Source organism: Bos grunniens, chromosome 29 (genome assembly GCF_055505025.1).
Source record: "Bos grunniens cultivar Pamir isolate PY7600 chromosome 29, Bosgru_T2T1.0, whole genome shotgun sequence".
Lineage (NCBI taxonomy): Eukaryota > Metazoa > Chordata > Mammalia > Artiodactyla > Bovidae > Bos > Bos grunniens.
The window spans coordinates 23,809,743-23,827,657 of NC_141193.1; the positions used below are offsets into that span (position 1 = coordinate 23,809,743).

The window sequence follows — 17,915 nt, forward strand, 5'->3', positions numbered from 1 at the left end:
TGCACCAAAAATCTTTTAGCTAAAGGTTTGCTGTGGCTGCAAGATTCTGATATGTTTGGAAAAGAGTACTATGTGTCTGAAATGCCACCTTATAAGGGAACAGACTACCTTTGAAGTTGATTTAGTGTGCCAAAAAGAAGAAGTGAGAGAGAGACTTGGAGTTTAGTAAAGGTCAGATATAGAAAGAATGTAAACAGGAAGTAAACAGAAACATTCCTATAATTATTCAGAAATTAAAAATTTGAAGAAACCCATAGAAGCCATTCTTTCAGTTCAGACATGGTATATGTGCTGATTTGGCTGATTTATATATACATATATATATTTATTTATTTATTTATATTCTGAACTATATATAGCAGACTAGGAATCATACCTAAGATAGAAGTTGTAATTGTAGCCATTTTACCTTCTTTTTATAGTACTGATGAAAATTCAGTCAAATAATATGAAAATATAATATAAATAACATGAAAATTAAGTCAAATAATATAAAATAATTGAAAATGAATGCTTGACTTTGATGAAAGAATGGATAATAAAATACATGGGTGGTAAATAAAATTATGCTTTATATATTTGTGGTATATTTGGACACTACAGGTGAATAAGGCATCACACTACCCAAAGAACGTTGATCTGTCAGTAATGAGTAAGACACTTTGAACTAAGAAGAGGGAGAAGACAACTAAATATTTAGAGTTTCATGTGAATTTATACTTACCAGATGTTAATGCCCAGAAGCTAAAAAAGACAAATATGAGGGGAGAGAAAAGATATTTCCAAGATAAAACTGTCAAAAAATAGCAATTTTTCTAACTTCCATGGCAAAAGTGCATGAACCTCATGAAAGTGATACAACTTGTATAGTTTTGGTTTATTATGAGCAGTTGTTAACATAAATTTACTGTTGTAGTTTAGTGGCAAGGTTGTGTTGCATGGACGCTCTGTGACCCTATGGACTGTAGCCCACAAGTCTCCTCTCTTCATGGGAATTCCCAAGCAAGAATACTGGAGTGGGTGGCCATTTCCCTCTCCAGGGTATCTTCCTCACCCAAGGACTGAATCCACATCCCCTGCATTGGCAGCTGTATTCTTTACCTTTGAACTGCCAGGGAAGCCCCTGTTACATAAACAGGATAGCACTAATGATTTAAAGATAGAAATGTATTGGGCTATTTTTATAAAAATTGTCAGTATTGAACATGATAATTTGAATCTCATTGATGAGTCTTATCTTAAGATTCTGTATTAACTCTGCATTTGGTCTTTTAGCTTGATCAACACAAGTTTGAAATATTTTTATTATTTTCATTAAATCAAATGAAATAAAAGTGAAAATTGCATTGGACAGGTCTAGGGGAAAGCAATACAGTCTCACAGGAAAAGTAGAAGTTTAATGTGTAGAAGGAAATTATTGGGAAGGCCTTACACTTATCCACAATTACCTGGGGGCAATAGATTACTTTGAGTAAAATCACAGTTCCTGGAGCCAGACATTCTAGCCTCTGTCTTTATTAAGTGTGGGACTATGGGGACATTTACTCAAAGTAAACAAACTTCAATTTATTCATCTTTCAAATGGAAATAGTATTAGGACTTGCCTTGAGAGATATCATAAATATTAAAGAAAGTTGTCTGATATGAAGTGCTGGGTACAGTGTTTGATATTTTATACTATCTCAATAATAATACGTTATTACATTATGATGATCATCATAGTTATTCTTGTTATTTGTGTTTTTTATGTTAACTGGAGCTTCTTTAATTCTCAAGAGTGTCTGACATTATTCTTGATATTTCTCCATACATAATCAATATAACACAAATTCCAAAGAAATGTATTGTATGGGGAAATGATCCTGAATTTCCAAAAATTTGAACAATAAAACTAAAACATTGCATATCTCAGCAAAGCAAACAGTTATTTCTGATATGACACCAATGGTGAGTCTATTCATCTATATTTTCCAAGGTTCAGAATATTCTTCAGGGCCAATTTGACATCCTTATTCCGCAAACTGTAGATCAAAGGATTCAGCATGGGCACAATGCAGGTATAAAACACAGAGGACACTTTCCCTTGGTCCATGGGGCTCACAGATGATGGCTGCAGGTACATGAATGCTGCAGATCCATAGAAAACAGCAACGGCCAAGATGTGGGAACTGCAAGTGCTGAAGGCTTTGGACCTGCCCTCAGTGGAGTGGATGTGGAAGATTTTATAGAGGATGAAGATATAGGAAATAAGAATAGTCAAGGCAGGAATCAGGACGTTGAAAGAACTGCAGACTAGAGCCAATAACTCATTGAAATAGATGCTAGAACAGGATAGCTCCATGAGTGGAAAAACATCACAGAAATAATGGTTAATCACATTGGCCTTGCAGAAATAGAGTCTCAACATAAGGCAAGTATGGAATGTCGATTGAATGATGCACAAGATATAACCTGCTGCTGTGAGCTGGAAGCACCAATAATAAGACATGATGGCATTATAAAGCAAGGGGTTACAGATGGCAACATAGCGGTCATATGCCATTTCAGCCAACATATAGCACTCTGAAATAATAAAAAGAAGAAAGAAATATAGCTGAGTCATGCATTCAGGATAGGAGATGATGTTTTTCTCTGTCACAAAGTTCATCAGCATTTTGGGGGTAATGACGGTGGACTGACAGAGATCAATAAGGGATAAGTTGCTGAGGAAATAGTACATAGGTGTATGTAGGTGAGAACTGAGCCCAACCAGTGTGATCATGCCCAGATTCCCCACCACTGTGACCACATAGATTCCTAGGAAGAGGAGGAAAAGGGGCAGCTGGAGTCGTGGCTGTTCTGTGAGCCCAGTGAGGATGAACTCAGTCACTGAGGAGTGATTTCCGGGGTTCATTTTCTTCTTAGTAGGTTCTAAGTTTAAAAAACAAACAAACAAAGAAAATGAGTATATTTGTGTGTGTGTGTGTGTGAGAGAGAGAGAGAGGTTTATGCATGTGTGTATGTTTGTGTGTGTGTGAGAGAGAGGCAGAGAGTAATTCTGCAGAGATCATTCTTTATTTTTCAGCAGAGGACACACATAATCTAGGGAATTCTCCAGTATATCCTGCTACTCTAGGACAAACAATTAATTTTGTTGAACTAGAATAGAAATTATAAACATCAAGAACTTTACAATTAAGAAATCGCATAAAGTTTAAGAGAAACAACAATTTATGGATTTTTTTATAACAAGTATTTTTTTTTAAAGTCAGTCAACACGAACATTTCTAGTATTATTTCTGAGTACTCTTCCTTCCTCCAAGTTTCTATGTTTATATATTAATTTCATGCTTGTTGAATGGCATAGTATTTTTATTTCATTTATAATAAGTAATAGTTGTATATGGTATCTATAATTAATACAGAGAGGATTCATAAGTCTGTGCAAAGTAGTTACATTAGTTGGGGTTGTCTTCTTTAGTAACTTCTCAACTGAAAATATCTGAAATGTGATGACCAGTATCATTTCACCTGAGATCTGATGCTTTAATGTCCCAGCTTCCTTCTCCCTGGACTTTGACTCCAGAGGGCATAAATGAAACTGCTTGACAGACATCATGCTTATACTTTTTCCACCCCAGGAACCATTCTTCTTATAATTTGGATAATCTTAGGGGTGAGAGTATAATGGCCTAAATATAAGTCACATACTCCACCACTGTGACTAGGGCATTAATGTACCAAGATTGATCTGTGAAATTTGGACTTTATGATTTAAATGGTGGAGGTAAGAAAATGATTTTATTCTCCAAGTCATAAAATGCCTTTGAACACAAATGCTAGGTGTTTGATATGCCAAACTTTTTAAAGTATAATCATGCATTTTACATGTGCTAGCAATAGAATTCGGAGAAGGCAATGGCAACCCACTCCAGTGCTCTTGCCTGGGAAGTCCTATGGACAGAGGAACCTGGTGGGCTACAGTCCATGGGGTCGGGAAAAGTCGGACACGACTGAGCGACTTCACTTTCACTTTTCACTTTCATGCATTGGAGAAGGAAATGGCAACCCACTCCAGTATTCTTGCCTGGAGAATCCCAGGGATGGGAGCCTAGTGGAGTGCCATCTATGGGGTCACACAGAGTCGGACACGACTGACGTGACTTAGCAGCAGCATCAGCAATAGAATTCAACGATGGGAGAGATGTGGATTCATAAAGTACATACAAAATAAAATAAGTGATTTTAATATCAATTCAATACTAGTCAACAGTGTGATGTCTTTTTTAAAGACCAATGTATCTTTAGTCAAGATTTGTAAAGGAGATGAGTAGGTTCTAGAAAATAAAAATTTATATTCTTAACACTCAAGTAATATTTGGCTATTGTGTTCAGTTTGAAGTGAAATACTGTGTGTGATATAGGTAAAGCTGCACAGTTTCACAAATATCATCTAGAAATCGGTTATTTTAAGATGGCTAAAACAACTAAGGATATTTTTTTCTAGCAAGGCAAAAATTCATGTGGCACAGGAAAGTTATCTCAATGTTCATCATATGGCAGTGGGAGGTACTGAACTTATTGTATACATACAAGAGATTGAGTAAAATTAACTGCTTCAAACCATGGGAAGAAATATTTGAGTTTCACAGCAAAGACAAACATCCCTATCACCAGACACACCCAAGCTGACAGTCATAAAAGTTGGAAAAAGACTGAATAACCATGTGCATACAGGTATTCTTTAAGGACAAATCTAATGGGTAGTTGGATTAGGTGTACTTCTATTATCTTCATTCTAATGGATCCTGATTATGGATCCTATTATTACCCCATTTCCTGTGTGATCTTGAGATAACATGTCTACTTTCCAACTCTCTGAAAAACAGAAACACTAAAATCTACCTCCTGTGTAAATTCACAATACTGATTCCTATGAGATGTTTAGCACAGTCCCATACCCTTGGAAAGACCCTGATACTGTCATTGTTATTTTAATTTTATTCTATTGAGTTGCTTTCCATTTTATCTTTTGTTTTAGTGTCATTTTCATTCCTAGTGTCATTTTCATTTCCCTTTCATTGGAGAAGGAAATGGCAGCCCACTCCAGTATTCTTGCCTGGAGAATACTGTGGACGGAAGAGCCTGGTGGGCTGCTGTCCATAGAGTCGCACAGAGTCGGACATGAGTGAAGCGACTTAGCATGTGCCATTCCTACGATGATGGCTGGGATTTTTTTTTTTTTTTCCTTAAGACATTTTCTTGTTCCTCCTTTCTACCTAAATATATAAAATAATACTGAAATTTGAAATTTTTACTCAATATTAACTCCTAAATATTTTCCAAGGTCTCCAAATAAAGTTTGAATACATTTCTGAAATTCGATGATTTATATCACCTAACAACAAAATCTTTTATTTTTATGTCCCACCAGGTATCACATGATTTAACTATTACACAAAATAGCATTTGGTAGAATCTCTTTTTTTTTTTGGCTCATTATATATCTTTATCTTCTCTCACACATTCCCAGTGTATCTGATGAAATTTATTCAATAGTTAGTGTCCTTAAGTTAAAGGCTTTAATAATGGAAACCCCAGATAATAAGACCATTTTCTATGTGCTGAGGAATACGTTTCTCATGTTTACATTTAGCATATGCTTGATTCTGCATCAGTTATTATGAGTTACTTATTGGCTTTTCTTCTATACTAGACTGTAAACTCAATACAGTGCTTGGCACAATGCCTTATATATAAGTATCAATAAATACGATTTTTTAATAAAATTATTGAAAGGATTGTAGTAATAAGTTAACATAGACTCCAACACAAGTAACGAAGCTCTCACACTGCCTGAGTGGAGGTGAGTAAACAAAGAAATACTGGCCATAACTTTCAGCAGGGACAGAGAGATGATAAGGGAACCTTTGCTCCTCATGGAGTGTGAATATTAGAGTGAGGACAGATAGAGACAGAAAAATAGCTACTTGCATCTATTAATGCACCGTGAGGGAGCTAGAATAGAAGATCTAACTTTTTAAAGTCCAGGACTGGGATTCAAATACATCCCTCTTGCTCCCCAGCACACCAGTGCTGTGTATTCTTCTTCTCTATTTCTCTGAAGGGAAAAATGGTTCTGGTGATGCTGGTGGATAGTTCTGAGTACTAACCTTGCAGGACCTCTTGTTGTTGTAGTGTCATAACCTAGAAGATACTGTTGTAATAATTTTGAGTCAATGGTCCTGACTTCTGTTGAAGTCAGTGGTCCTCTGCAAAGGTTAGTTGATATGAATGGTGAAATACTCTGAGTACAGATGCTAAGAGTCAGATGAGGAACAGATAATGCTAATGATCTCCCATTAGGATCATATCCCACAAGTATTAACTCTTGGGATAAGTTACAATTAGCAATTCCCTTTTCTTCCTTTGACTCTCAAATGTTTAATAGTGTCATATAATTGTAATTTATTATTTTTTGTTAGACTATAGGTTGGAAGCAAGGCTGTGATAGATCTTATTAGAACTCTGGTGAACTTCATGTCAAGCTATATAAAAATTCAAAATTTTAGGAAATATTTAAGACCTGCATTAAAGGAACATTCTAAAGTGATTTCACACAAGTGATAAAGAAAAAATTGAAAAAAATCTTTGTGTGCAATAGTTGAATGATTTTTTTCTCATTGACCTATATTTAACTATATTTAGATAACATGATGTATTTATAAAACAGTAGTACTTGAAATATTTTAACACACAGGCTGCAGGAAGGTTTCACCTGGTTACTTTCATTACCCATGAAAAGTCCCTAACAAGTAGAATAAGTTAATGACACTAATTCTATAAATAAGAGAAATATTGAGGAATAATATAGAGATCTGTCAATGTTAAAAAATTTGCTTAAAATATAGAGTAATAAAAAAAATCACATTCTGGTTTAAGGTGGCAATCTAGGAAGATCCACAACTCTGACTGCAACAGTATAACTCATATTTTTTTTTATCTTTAAACTAAATTCATTGAACTATAATTTACATGGATAAAATTCTACATACTAAGAATTTTCTCAATGTCAATATAGGTGAAGTTTTTTTCCAATCTAGGTATGGGAAACCATAGTATTTTAGACTGGAGTGTTCAAGTTCCAGGTACCACTGTATCTCTAGATTTGCTGTGTTGACCCATCAGATAACAAATATACATATTATTTTTTAATGCATGTATGTTGTATGCTTGATAACCAAGAGTTTTGCTTCAAGTATTTTGGGTTTTTGACTTTATTTAATGACAAGAAATCAGGTGTTCACAAGTTATCTTACCTGCACTCGGGTTTGATATAGAAGTTACTCAAGTTCATGCTTCTAAAAATTTGTATAGAAATAATTTAGGATGTCATCAGTTTTATTGCAGATTTTTTTTTAATTTTAAATTTATTTTAATTGGAGGCTAATTACTTTACAATATTGTACTTGTTCTGCTACACATCAACATGAATCCACCACTGGTTCATGTTGCTCCCCATCCTGAACCCCCCTCCCAACTCCCTCCCCGTACCATTCCTCTGGGTCATCCCAGTGCACCAGCCCCAAGGATCCTATATCGAACCTGGACTGGCGATTCGTTTCTTATATTACTATACATGTTTCTATGCCAATCTCCCAAATCATCCCACCCTCTCCCTCTCCCACAGAGCCCAAAAGACTGTTCTATATTTTTGAAGAACTCTTCAAACATAAATTTAATTGATTTTAACTGTTAGAAGTCATATGTAGATAATTGGAGAAAGTAATGAAAAAAGACAGTATGAAATATATATGGCTTCCCATAAATATTTTTTAAAAGAAAATAAGAAAATTGTCAAGGTGTTTCCAGTGTCAGGAACTATCTTATGTCCTGCATATATGGCAATGAAATACATGAATAGGGATAATCTTCATGAACATTACAGTACATTTTGGACAATAAGCACGCAAGTACACACCCGCAACAATAAATGGCATAGTAGGAGGCATACAGGTTTGAGCAATGGTACAAAGCATGAAGGAGATCTTAATTCAGATTGTAAGCTCTGGTAAGGATTTTGAAGTAAGAGAACCATATATCCATACAATATAATAAGCAAAGACTAGCTCTAAAATATCATGTTCATATTATGTCTGATCACAAAAATATTCTTCTGTCAAGTATTTTCATCAGGAAAACACTGACATCTTTATACCTGAGCTGTTGATCAGGGGATTCAGCATGGGCAAAACAATAGTATAAAACACAGAGGACATTTTTCCTTGGTCCATGGATCTCACAGGTGATGGTTTCAGGCACATGAATGCTGTAGACACATAGAAAACAGCAACATCTGAGATGTGGAAGCTGCCTGTGCTCAAGTCTTTGGATCTGCCCTCCGTGGAATGAATGTGGATGCTGCTGGAACTGATGAAGATGTAGGAGCTGAAAATGATCAGGATGGAGACAAAGACGTTAAGTACAGCAAAACATAGAACCAGTAATTCATTGAGATAGGTGCTAGATCAGGAGAGCTTGAGGAGGGGAAGAAGATCATAGCAACAATGGTTGAGTGCAGTTCAACTCTGTTCTGTTGCTCAGTCATGTCTAACTCTTTGTGACCCCATGGATGGGGGCAGGCCAGTTTTCCCTGTCCAAAACCAACTCCAGCATTTTACTCAAAATCATGTCCATCGACTTGGTGATGCGATTCAAAAATCTCATACTCTGTCATTCCCTTCTTCTGAATTCAATCTTTACCAGCATCAGAGTCTTTTCCAATGAGTCACTTCTTCACATCAGGTGGCCAAAGTATTGGAATTTCAGCTTCAGCAATAGTCCTTCCAATGAATATTCAGGTCTGATTTCCTTTATGATGGACTGATTGGATCTCCTTGCAGTCCAAGGGACTCGCAAGAGTCTTCTCCAACACCACAGTTCCAAAGCATCAATTCTTTGGCCCTCAGCTTTCTTTATAGCCCAACTCTCACATCCATACATGACTATGGAAAAACCATAGCTTTGACTAGACAGACATTTGTTGGCAAAGTAATGTCTCTGCTTTTTAGTATGCTGTCTAGGTTGGTCACAGCTTTTCTTCCATAGAGCAAGAGACTTTTAATGTCATGGCTGCAGTCACCATCTGCAGTGACTTTCGAGCCCCCCAAAGTAAAGTCTGTCACTGTTTCCCCATCTATTTTCCATGCAGTGATAGGACCAGAGGCCATGATCTTAGTTTTCTGATTGTTGAGCATTAAGCCAATCTTTTCACTCTCCTCTTTTACTTTCATCAAGAGGCTCTTTAGTTCTTCGCTTTCTGCCATAAGGATGGTGTCTTCTGCATATCTGAGGTTATTGATATTTCCCCCAGCAAACTTGTTTCCAACTTGTGCTTCATTCATCGCAGCATTTCTCATGATGTACTCTGCATATAAGTGAAATAAGCAGGCTGACAATATACAGCCTTGATGTACTCCTCCTATTTGGAACCAGTCTGTTGTTCCATGTCCAGTTCTCACTGTTGCTTCCTGACCTGCATATAGGTTTGTCAAGAGGCAGGTCAGGTGGTCTGGTATTCCCATCTCTTTCAGAATTTTCCACAGTTTATTGTGATCCACACAGTCAAAGGCTTTGGCATAGTCAAGAAAGGAGAAATAGATGTTTTTCTGGAACTCCCTTGCTTTTTCAATAATCCAACAGATATTTATCAGTTTGATCTCTGGTTCCTATGACTTTTCTAAATCCAACTTGAACATCTGGAAGTTCATGGTTGACGTACTGTTGAAGCCTGGCTTGGAGAATTTTGAGCATTACTTTACTAGCGTGTTGGACAAGTCCAGTTATTTGGTAGTTAGAGCATTCTTTGGCATGTGTGATATTATTAACATTTAAAACTGTGTCACTTCCCTATTAAAAAAGAATTAGCAGCTCCCTTCACACACACAAAAAAAGTAAATAAATAAAAATTGACATCTCGTAGCGATCCACACGTGATTCATGAACTGTCTGCTGTCTACTTTGCTGCTGCCGCTGCTTTTCTAGTCTGGTAGAATGATCACTTCATGTGAAGTATGATCTGTTTTTTTCTGGATCTACATAGGCTTTTCTTGTCTAGTGGTCTAGTGGTCTAATGAGACCATTTCCTGTCACTTACCTATGTTTTACTTAGGAGCCTAAGCCCTAGTAATTCAAGGATTTTCCATCAGAACTCTTATTATCTGTCCTCTGTTAATCCATTTGTGCTTGTTGGGAAAAGCACTGGACTAGAAATGTTTCCTATGACAGGAGTTGTGATTGTAACCATCTCCCTTCCTTTATACCCCAGGCTTCCCAGGTGGCTCTAGGGGTAAAGCATCCCCCTGACAATGCAGGAGATAGAGATGTGGGTTTGGGAAGATCCTCTGAGGTAGGAAATGGCACTCCACCACACTATTCTCACCTGGAAAATTCCATCAGGAGAGGAGCCTGGTGGGCTACAGTCCATTGGGCTGCAAAGAGTTGGACACGACTGAGCAAATAAGACTGATGTAAATTAAGTCAAATGATAAATATGAATGTTCTTTGAAAATGATTATCTGCTATTGAATTAATGTTTAATGAAATACAAGGAGGTAAAGTTATATTATGTGGTTCCCCTGTGGCTCAGCAGTAAAGAATCCACTTGCAAATGCAGGAGTCATGCATCTTCCACTGCATTGGGATGATCTTTTGGGAAGATCCTTAGAGAAGGAAATAGAAACCCACTCCAGTATTCCTACTTGGGAAATCCCATGGACATAAAAGCCTGGCAGGCTACAATCCATGGGGTTGGAAAGAGTTGGATAGAATTTAGTGAGTAAAAAGCAACAAAGTTATATTATATATTTGTCCAATATTTGTATACTATAAGTAAACACTGCAACTTGTTATATTAGGTGAATAGACAGCATACTATTTAAAGGACATTGATATGGCAATAATGAATAGGATGGTTTGAATTAGGAAAAGACAGAAAACAACTGAGCATTTATAATAATATGAGAATTTATAATTATAAGATGTTTAAGAACCACAATCAAAAAGCAATAGTATGAGGGAAAAGAAGAGATGTTTTAAAGAGAACATAACATGAAATGGCAACTGTATAAATTATGGCACAAAAGAGCATTAACATATATCAAGGCTGTATATCGTCACCCTGCTTATTTAACTTATGTGCAGAGTACATGATGCAAAATGCTAAGCTGGATGAAGCACAAGCTGGAATCAAGATTGCCAAGAGAAATATCAATAACCAAAGAAACGCAGATAACACCACGTTTATGACAGAAAGTGAAGAGGAACTAAAGAGCCTCTTGATGAAAGTAAAGCTGGTTTAAAACTCAACATTGAAAACACTAAGACCATGGCATCTGGACCCATCATTTCATGGAAAATAGATAGGGAAACAATAGAAACAGATAGACTTTATTTTCTTGGGCTCCAAAATCACTGAAGATGGTGACTGCAACCATGAAATTAAAAGATGCTTGCTCCTTGAAAGAAAAGCTATGACCAACCTAGAAAGCATATTAAAAAGTAGAGATATTACTTTGCCAAAATTGTCAAACTATGTTTTTTCCAGTAGTCATGTATGGGTGTGAGAGTTGGAGTATAAAGAAAGCTGAGCGCTGAAGAATTGAAGCTTTTGAACTTTGGTGTTGGAGAAGACTCTTGAGAGTCCCTTGGACTGCAAGGGGATCAAACCAGTCAATCCTAAAGGAAATCATTGTTGGATATTCATTGGAAGGAATGATGCTGAAACTGAAGCACGAATACTTTGGACACCTGATGCAAAGAGCTGACTCCTTGGAATAGACTCTGATGCTGGGTAAGATTGAAGGCAGCAGGAGAAAGGGACGACAGAGGATGAGATGGTTGGATGGCATCACCGACTCAATGGACATGAGTTTGAGCAAGCTCCAGGAGTTGGTGATGGACAGGGAAGCCTGGTGTGCTGCAGTCCATGGGGTTGCAAAGAGTCAGACACAACTGAGGGACTGAACTGAACATGAATACACAATTCAATAAAGTATGGAACAGAAGAGCATTAACAACATTAAAGTGATATAATTCAGCAGGATTTTTTTCTTTTATGAACAGCTGCTTCATAAATAGTTATAGTGTTATTGGTATAAAGATAAGACAATGTTGTCTGGGCTGCTTTTATAAATATTTACATTTCAATTATAATTTGAATCTCTTTAATGACTGTCTACTGTGAAACCCTGCAATAAATCTCCATCCTTGCAATTGTTGCTTTGACCAATACTGTTTGAAAGATTTTGATTATTTTCATTTTATCAAAGGAAATAAAAGTGAAAATAGCATAGAAGATATCTAGAGAAAAGAAACACAGTCTTATAGGAAAGTGATGATGCTTGACATATAGAAGGGAATTCTCAGGGAGGCATTGGACCTATTCATGATCTTCTTGTGCAAAAGTATCACTTATTATGTTTTCTCTATCATTTATTATGTTTGGGACCATGGCAAATACACAAATTAAATAACCTTCCATTTCTTCTTTTCAAAGGAAAATAATACTAGAATTTGTTCTGAAGGAATATAGTAAATAAGGATATCCATTTAAAGTACTGGGCATAGTGCTTTATATTTCATAAATCTTGATAATATGCATTACTGTGACTTTCACCCTAATCATCATAAGCATTGTTGTTCTTCCTAGATATATTATTATTAAAAAATAAAAGTAAGCTCCTTTAATATTCAAGATTTTTAAAAAATTCTATTATTGTATTTTTCCTTATATAATCATTGAAATGTATGTTCAAAGAAGTAGCCAGGAGAATTTTGGAGATGAGTTATATAGAGAAGTATCAGTAAATTTCCAAAAATTTGAACAATATATCTAACACACTGCATAGCTCAGCAAACCAAATGACTTCTATGACATCATACTATTGATTCTATTCATATACATTTTCCTGTTTCCAGAATTTTCTTCAGGACAAATTTGACATCCTTATTCCACAGACTGTAAATCAGAGGATTCAGCATGGGAACAATGCAGGTATAAAACACAGAGGACACTTTTCCTTGATCCATGGAACTCACAGATGATGGCTTCAGGTACATGAATGCTGCAGATCCAAAGAAAACAGCAACAGCTAAGATGTGAGAGCTGCAGGTGCTGAAGGCTTTGGACCTGCCCTCAGGGGAGTGATTTGGAGGATGCTGGAGAGGACGAAGAGGTAGCATGTAAGGATGGTTAAGTCAGGAGTCAGGGTGTTAAATGCACTCAAGACTAGAACCAACAATTCATTGACATAGACGCTAGAACAGGATAGCTCCAAGAGTGGAAAGAGATAACAGAAATAATGGTTAACCACATTGTTCTCACAGAAAAGGAGTCTCAACACAAATCCTTTATGGATTGTGGATCCAATGATGACCAAAATATAAACTCCCACTGTGAGGCAGAGGCAGATGTGGTAAGACATGATAACATTTTAAAGCAAGGGATTGCAGATGGCAACATAGCGGTCATATGCTATTGCAGCCAACATGTGACACTCTGAAATAGCTAAAGTGCAAAAGAAGTAGAGCTGAATAATGCATTCAGAGTAAGAAATGATGTTCTGCTTTGTCATAAAGTTCACCAGCATTTTGGAGGTAATGACAGTGGGCTGACAGAAGTCAATAAAGGACAAATTGCTGAGGAAATAGTACACGGGGGTGTGCAGGTGAGAACTGAGCCCTATCAGTGTGATCACGTCCAGGTTCTCCACCACCATGACCACATAGATTCCTAGGAAGAGGAGGAAAAGTGACAGCTGGAGTTGTGGCTATTCTTTGACCTCAGAGAGGATGAACTCAGTCACTGAAGAGTGACTTCTGGGTCCATTATCCTGTCCAAGGTTCTAAGCATAAAAAGAGTAGATGAGTGTACTTTTGTGTTCCTCTGTGTGTGTATGTACATGTTTATGTGTGAGGAAGAGTAATTATGGGGAGATCATTAATTTATCCCTCATCAGAAGAAGTTCATAATGTGGGGATCTCTTGAAAAACAATTATTCTGGTTGCACCAGAATAGAAATTATAGACTTCAAGAAAATTATAATTAAGATATCAAATAACATTTTAAAAGAAGATACCAATTCTGAATTTTTAAAGTCATTCACATGTATACCTGTGGCAGATTCATTTTGATATAAGGCAAAACCAATACAATATTATAAAGTTAAAAAATAAAATAAAATTTAAAAAATAAATAAATAAGTAAATAAAATTAAAAAAGTAAAGTCATTCATAGCAAATGTAACTACTCTTATTTCTGAGGACTTTTTCTTTTCCTTTCATATCCTATGTGCCTAAATTAATATAATGCATGTCAAATGGCCAGTATTTTCACTTCACTCAGAATAAATGGTAGTAGGGTATACTTTCTATAAGTTGTAAACAAAGATTACATAAGGCTGTGAAAAGTAGTTGTATTAGTCTGAGATATTTCTTACAGAAAATCCACTCAGAATTTCAGAAAAGTGAAAGTAAAAGTCACTCAGTCATGTCCAACTCATTGTGACCCATAGACAATACAGTCCATGGAGCTCTTCAGGCCAGAATACTGGAGTGGGTGGCCTGTCCCTTCTCCAGGAGATCTTCCCAATCCAGGGATTGAACCCAGGTCTCCTGCATCGCGGGCAGATTCTTTACCAACTGAGCTATCAGGGAAGCCCTAGAATTTCAGAAGGACTGGGCAACTATCTGCTTTATTCCACCTGAGATCTGCTGCTTTAGTGCTCACCTTCTTCCAGCCTGGATCATGACCCAGTAGTTTAGAAACACAACTGCTTAGCAGGCATCATATTTATATCTCAACAGATTTTCCAAGTCCCAGGAAAACCCTACTCCTATTTCTAATTTGAGTACTCTAAGGGAACATAATGGGATGGCATATATTTAAGTCATATATTCTACCCTGTGACCCTGGGAGCAGTGCATTAAGAATGGTATAGGCAATTTGAGCTTCATGGTTGAAGTACTGGAAGTCAAATAATTTTTCATATTTCTAAAATATAATAATGGTTTTTGAAGACAAACTAAAGGTCATTTATGATGTGTTTATTTATTTATTATTATTATTTTACTTTACAATATTGTATTGGTTTTGCCATACATCAACATGCATCTGCCACGGGTGTACACATGTTCCCCATCCTGAACCCCCCTCCTACCTCCCTCTCCATACCATCCCTCTGGGTCATTCCAGTGCACCAGCCCCAAGCTTCCTGTATCCTGCATCGAACCTGGACTGGCGATTCATTTCTTATATGATATTACACATGTTTTAATGCCATTCTCCCAAATCATCCCCCTCCTCTCTCACAGAGTCCAAAAGACTGTTCTATACATCTATGTCTCTTATGATGTGCTTTTTAAAATAATCATGCATTTTCCATATGTTCTCCATAGAATTCAAAGATGGTGGGGATATGAATTAGTAGAGCACATACAAAATACAAGTAGAAATTTTAATTAATATTAGTCAGCAGTTACATTATCTGTTTAGTGTATTTTTTTAAAAGACAAGTGTGTTTTTAGTTTAAATTTATGAAGATTAGTAGATCACAGAAAGTGGAAACTCACGTTCCTACTTAATGCTCAAGCAATAGTTGGATTAGTGTCTTCAATTTGAGGTACAATACTTTATGTGATAGGGAAATACTAGACAACTTCAGAAAAAATGATCTATAAATATGGTCATTTTAGAATGGCGGAAATAACTGAAGATATTTTTTAGCAGAGTACAACTGCACGTGGCACATGACAGTTATTGCACTGTTAAACATATGGACTTATTTTAGAGGTATATCTTTGTATGTCGTAAGAGATTAAAGTAAAACTAACTTCTTGAAACAGTAGGGAGGAATATTTGGTTTCACAGCAAAGGTTTAACGTTCCAATCGCCAGACACACCATGATCTTATAGTCAAAATGTTGTGGTCGGCTTGAATGGTCAATTGCTTAGCAAATATTGTTTAAAAATACAACCACCCGGTTGTATTCAATTACCTTTAACATTTATTCCAGTTCCCAAATTTCGTGATTTCATAATTCTTAGTGGTTATGATACTAAGTTAGACAGTAGTGAATTGAAATTTTAATTCAACCTCTTAACTTGCTGGGCTTCCCTGGTGGCTCATAGGTTAAAAGATTCTTCTTCCAATGCGGGAGACCTGGATTCGATCCTTGGGGTGGGAAGATCCGCTGGACAAGGAAATGACAACCCACTCCAGTATTCTTGCCTGGAGAATCCCATGGACGGAGGAGCCTGGTAGACCCCAGCCCATGGGGTTGCAAAGAGTCGACACGACTGAGCGACTTCACTTTCACTTTCTTACTTGCTGTGTGACCTGGGGATAATCCCTTCTATTCTCCAGCTCTCTGAAAAACAAAACTTAAATGTCTGCTTTGTTTGAAAACTAAATTAAATGCTGCCTACTTGTTTCTTAGCACAGTTCCTGGTTCTTGGTAATAGGGAGAACAAGATGGCAGAGGAGTAGGTGGATGTGGAGTACATCTCTCTCCACAGATACATCAGGAATATGACTTCAGACAGAGTGCATGCAGAACACCAGCTGAGAGCAGACAGGAGTACCTGACCAGTGGTAAATAACATGTAGAATCATGCGAAACTTGGTAGGACGAAGAAACTAGGAAGAAAAACAAAAGTGTTAGTAGGACTGGATCTGCCCTCTGCAGGTGGGGGAACTGAAGCAGGGGTCTGATCCCACATTGGGGCAACTGTCTGAGTCAGAGGAGAAACATTTAAGGCTGAGAGTGAAACAGCTGATCTGTGGCAGCCTAAATGGAAACAGTCCTTGTTGTAGCCATACATACCCCAGATGGGGACACAGGTCCCCTAGAAGGTGAAGAAGCTGGGAGCTGGAGTTTAGGGACTGGGGAGATATCCCAGGGCAAAGGCTGTTGTTGACTGTGGAGAAATGGATCGAGGGGATATGACGGAGGATATCATGCTGGGAAATGCCTGTGGAGGAAAGCCAAGCAGCCATGGAAGCAAGGCCATACTGCTGAGTCATGTGTAGAGGGTGAAGCCATCACCATAGCCTCTCTATCCCCACAGGCCAGCATCCACAGGTGAAAAATAGAGAGTCTGGCTCATTATACCTCTGAGGCACTGAACTACAAGAGTAGGACCCCACCCAGGGTGCTTCTTTAAGTGCCTGACAGGCTGAACAACAGAGAAGGACCCAGGCAATGAAGGCCTATAAGTGCCTGAATGGGCAGAGCTACAGAGAAAGACTGGCTAAAGAGGCCTTCTGATCACCAGCTACCAGAGGCTTTAAAAAAGACTCTCATAGGGCCATAACTCCTGAATCAGAGACTGTCCATGTCCCTGCACACTTGGCACCACCACAGTCCCTGCAAGCCAAGCAGCTGTACCACCTTCATGCCCAAACCTCACTGGGGCAGAGTTGCCACAGGCAAAAAAAAGTCTTTTGTCTATGCATGGAGGTCACATCAGTCATGTCCAACTCTCTGCGACCCTGAGGACTGTGACCTGTCAGGCTTCTCTGTTGTGGGGGTGGGGGAGGTTCTCCAGGCAAGAATACTGGAGCATATTGGCCAATACTGGTTTCCATGCCCTTCTAGACCACTATATTTCCTTCTGCCCTAGCCACCAACTCCCCTGAGTACCTGATACTGCCAGAACCCCTGAAGCCCAAGAAGCTGCACCACCTCCACGCCTGAACCTCACTGGGGTAGACCCAAGTTCTCCAGGGCAGCCTCGGGAGCAATGCCCAGTGGACAGCCCACGTGCAGAGGTGGAAATAAAGCCACAATTGAAACCCAGGGGCAGTGTGGCTAAGGAAGAAGACCCAAAACCTTCCCACCAGCTGTACAAGGTGCAGATTAAATCCACACATTCA

At 37.8% G+C, this 17,915-nt stretch overlaps 1 protein-coding gene and 1 pseudogene across 1 annotated transcript; both read right to left on the reverse strand.

The window, feature by feature from the left end:
* Positions 1 to 1,957: 1,957 nt before the first annotated feature.
* Positions 1,958 to 2,932, reverse strand: LOC147342330 (olfactory receptor 8G3-like). Its single transcript, XM_086385091.1, has one exon. It carries the CDS (start codon positions 2,891 to 2,893, stop codon positions 1,958 to 1,960), a length of 936 nt encoding a protein of 311 aa, XP_086241217.1. The 5' UTR covers positions 2,894 to 2,932.
* Positions 2,933 to 12,933: 10,001 nt separating this feature from the next.
* LOC147342331 (olfactory receptor 8G3-like) lies at positions 12,934 to 15,942 on the reverse strand (annotated as a pseudogene).
* Positions 15,943 to 17,915: the final 1,973 nt, after the last annotated feature.

What these genes read in the sequence shown, in the direction of transcription:
- LOC147342330 (XM_086385091.1), bottom strand. Translation starts at nt 2,893, where the DNA reads ATGAACCCCGGAAATCACTCCTCAGTGACTGAGTTCATCCTCACTGGG.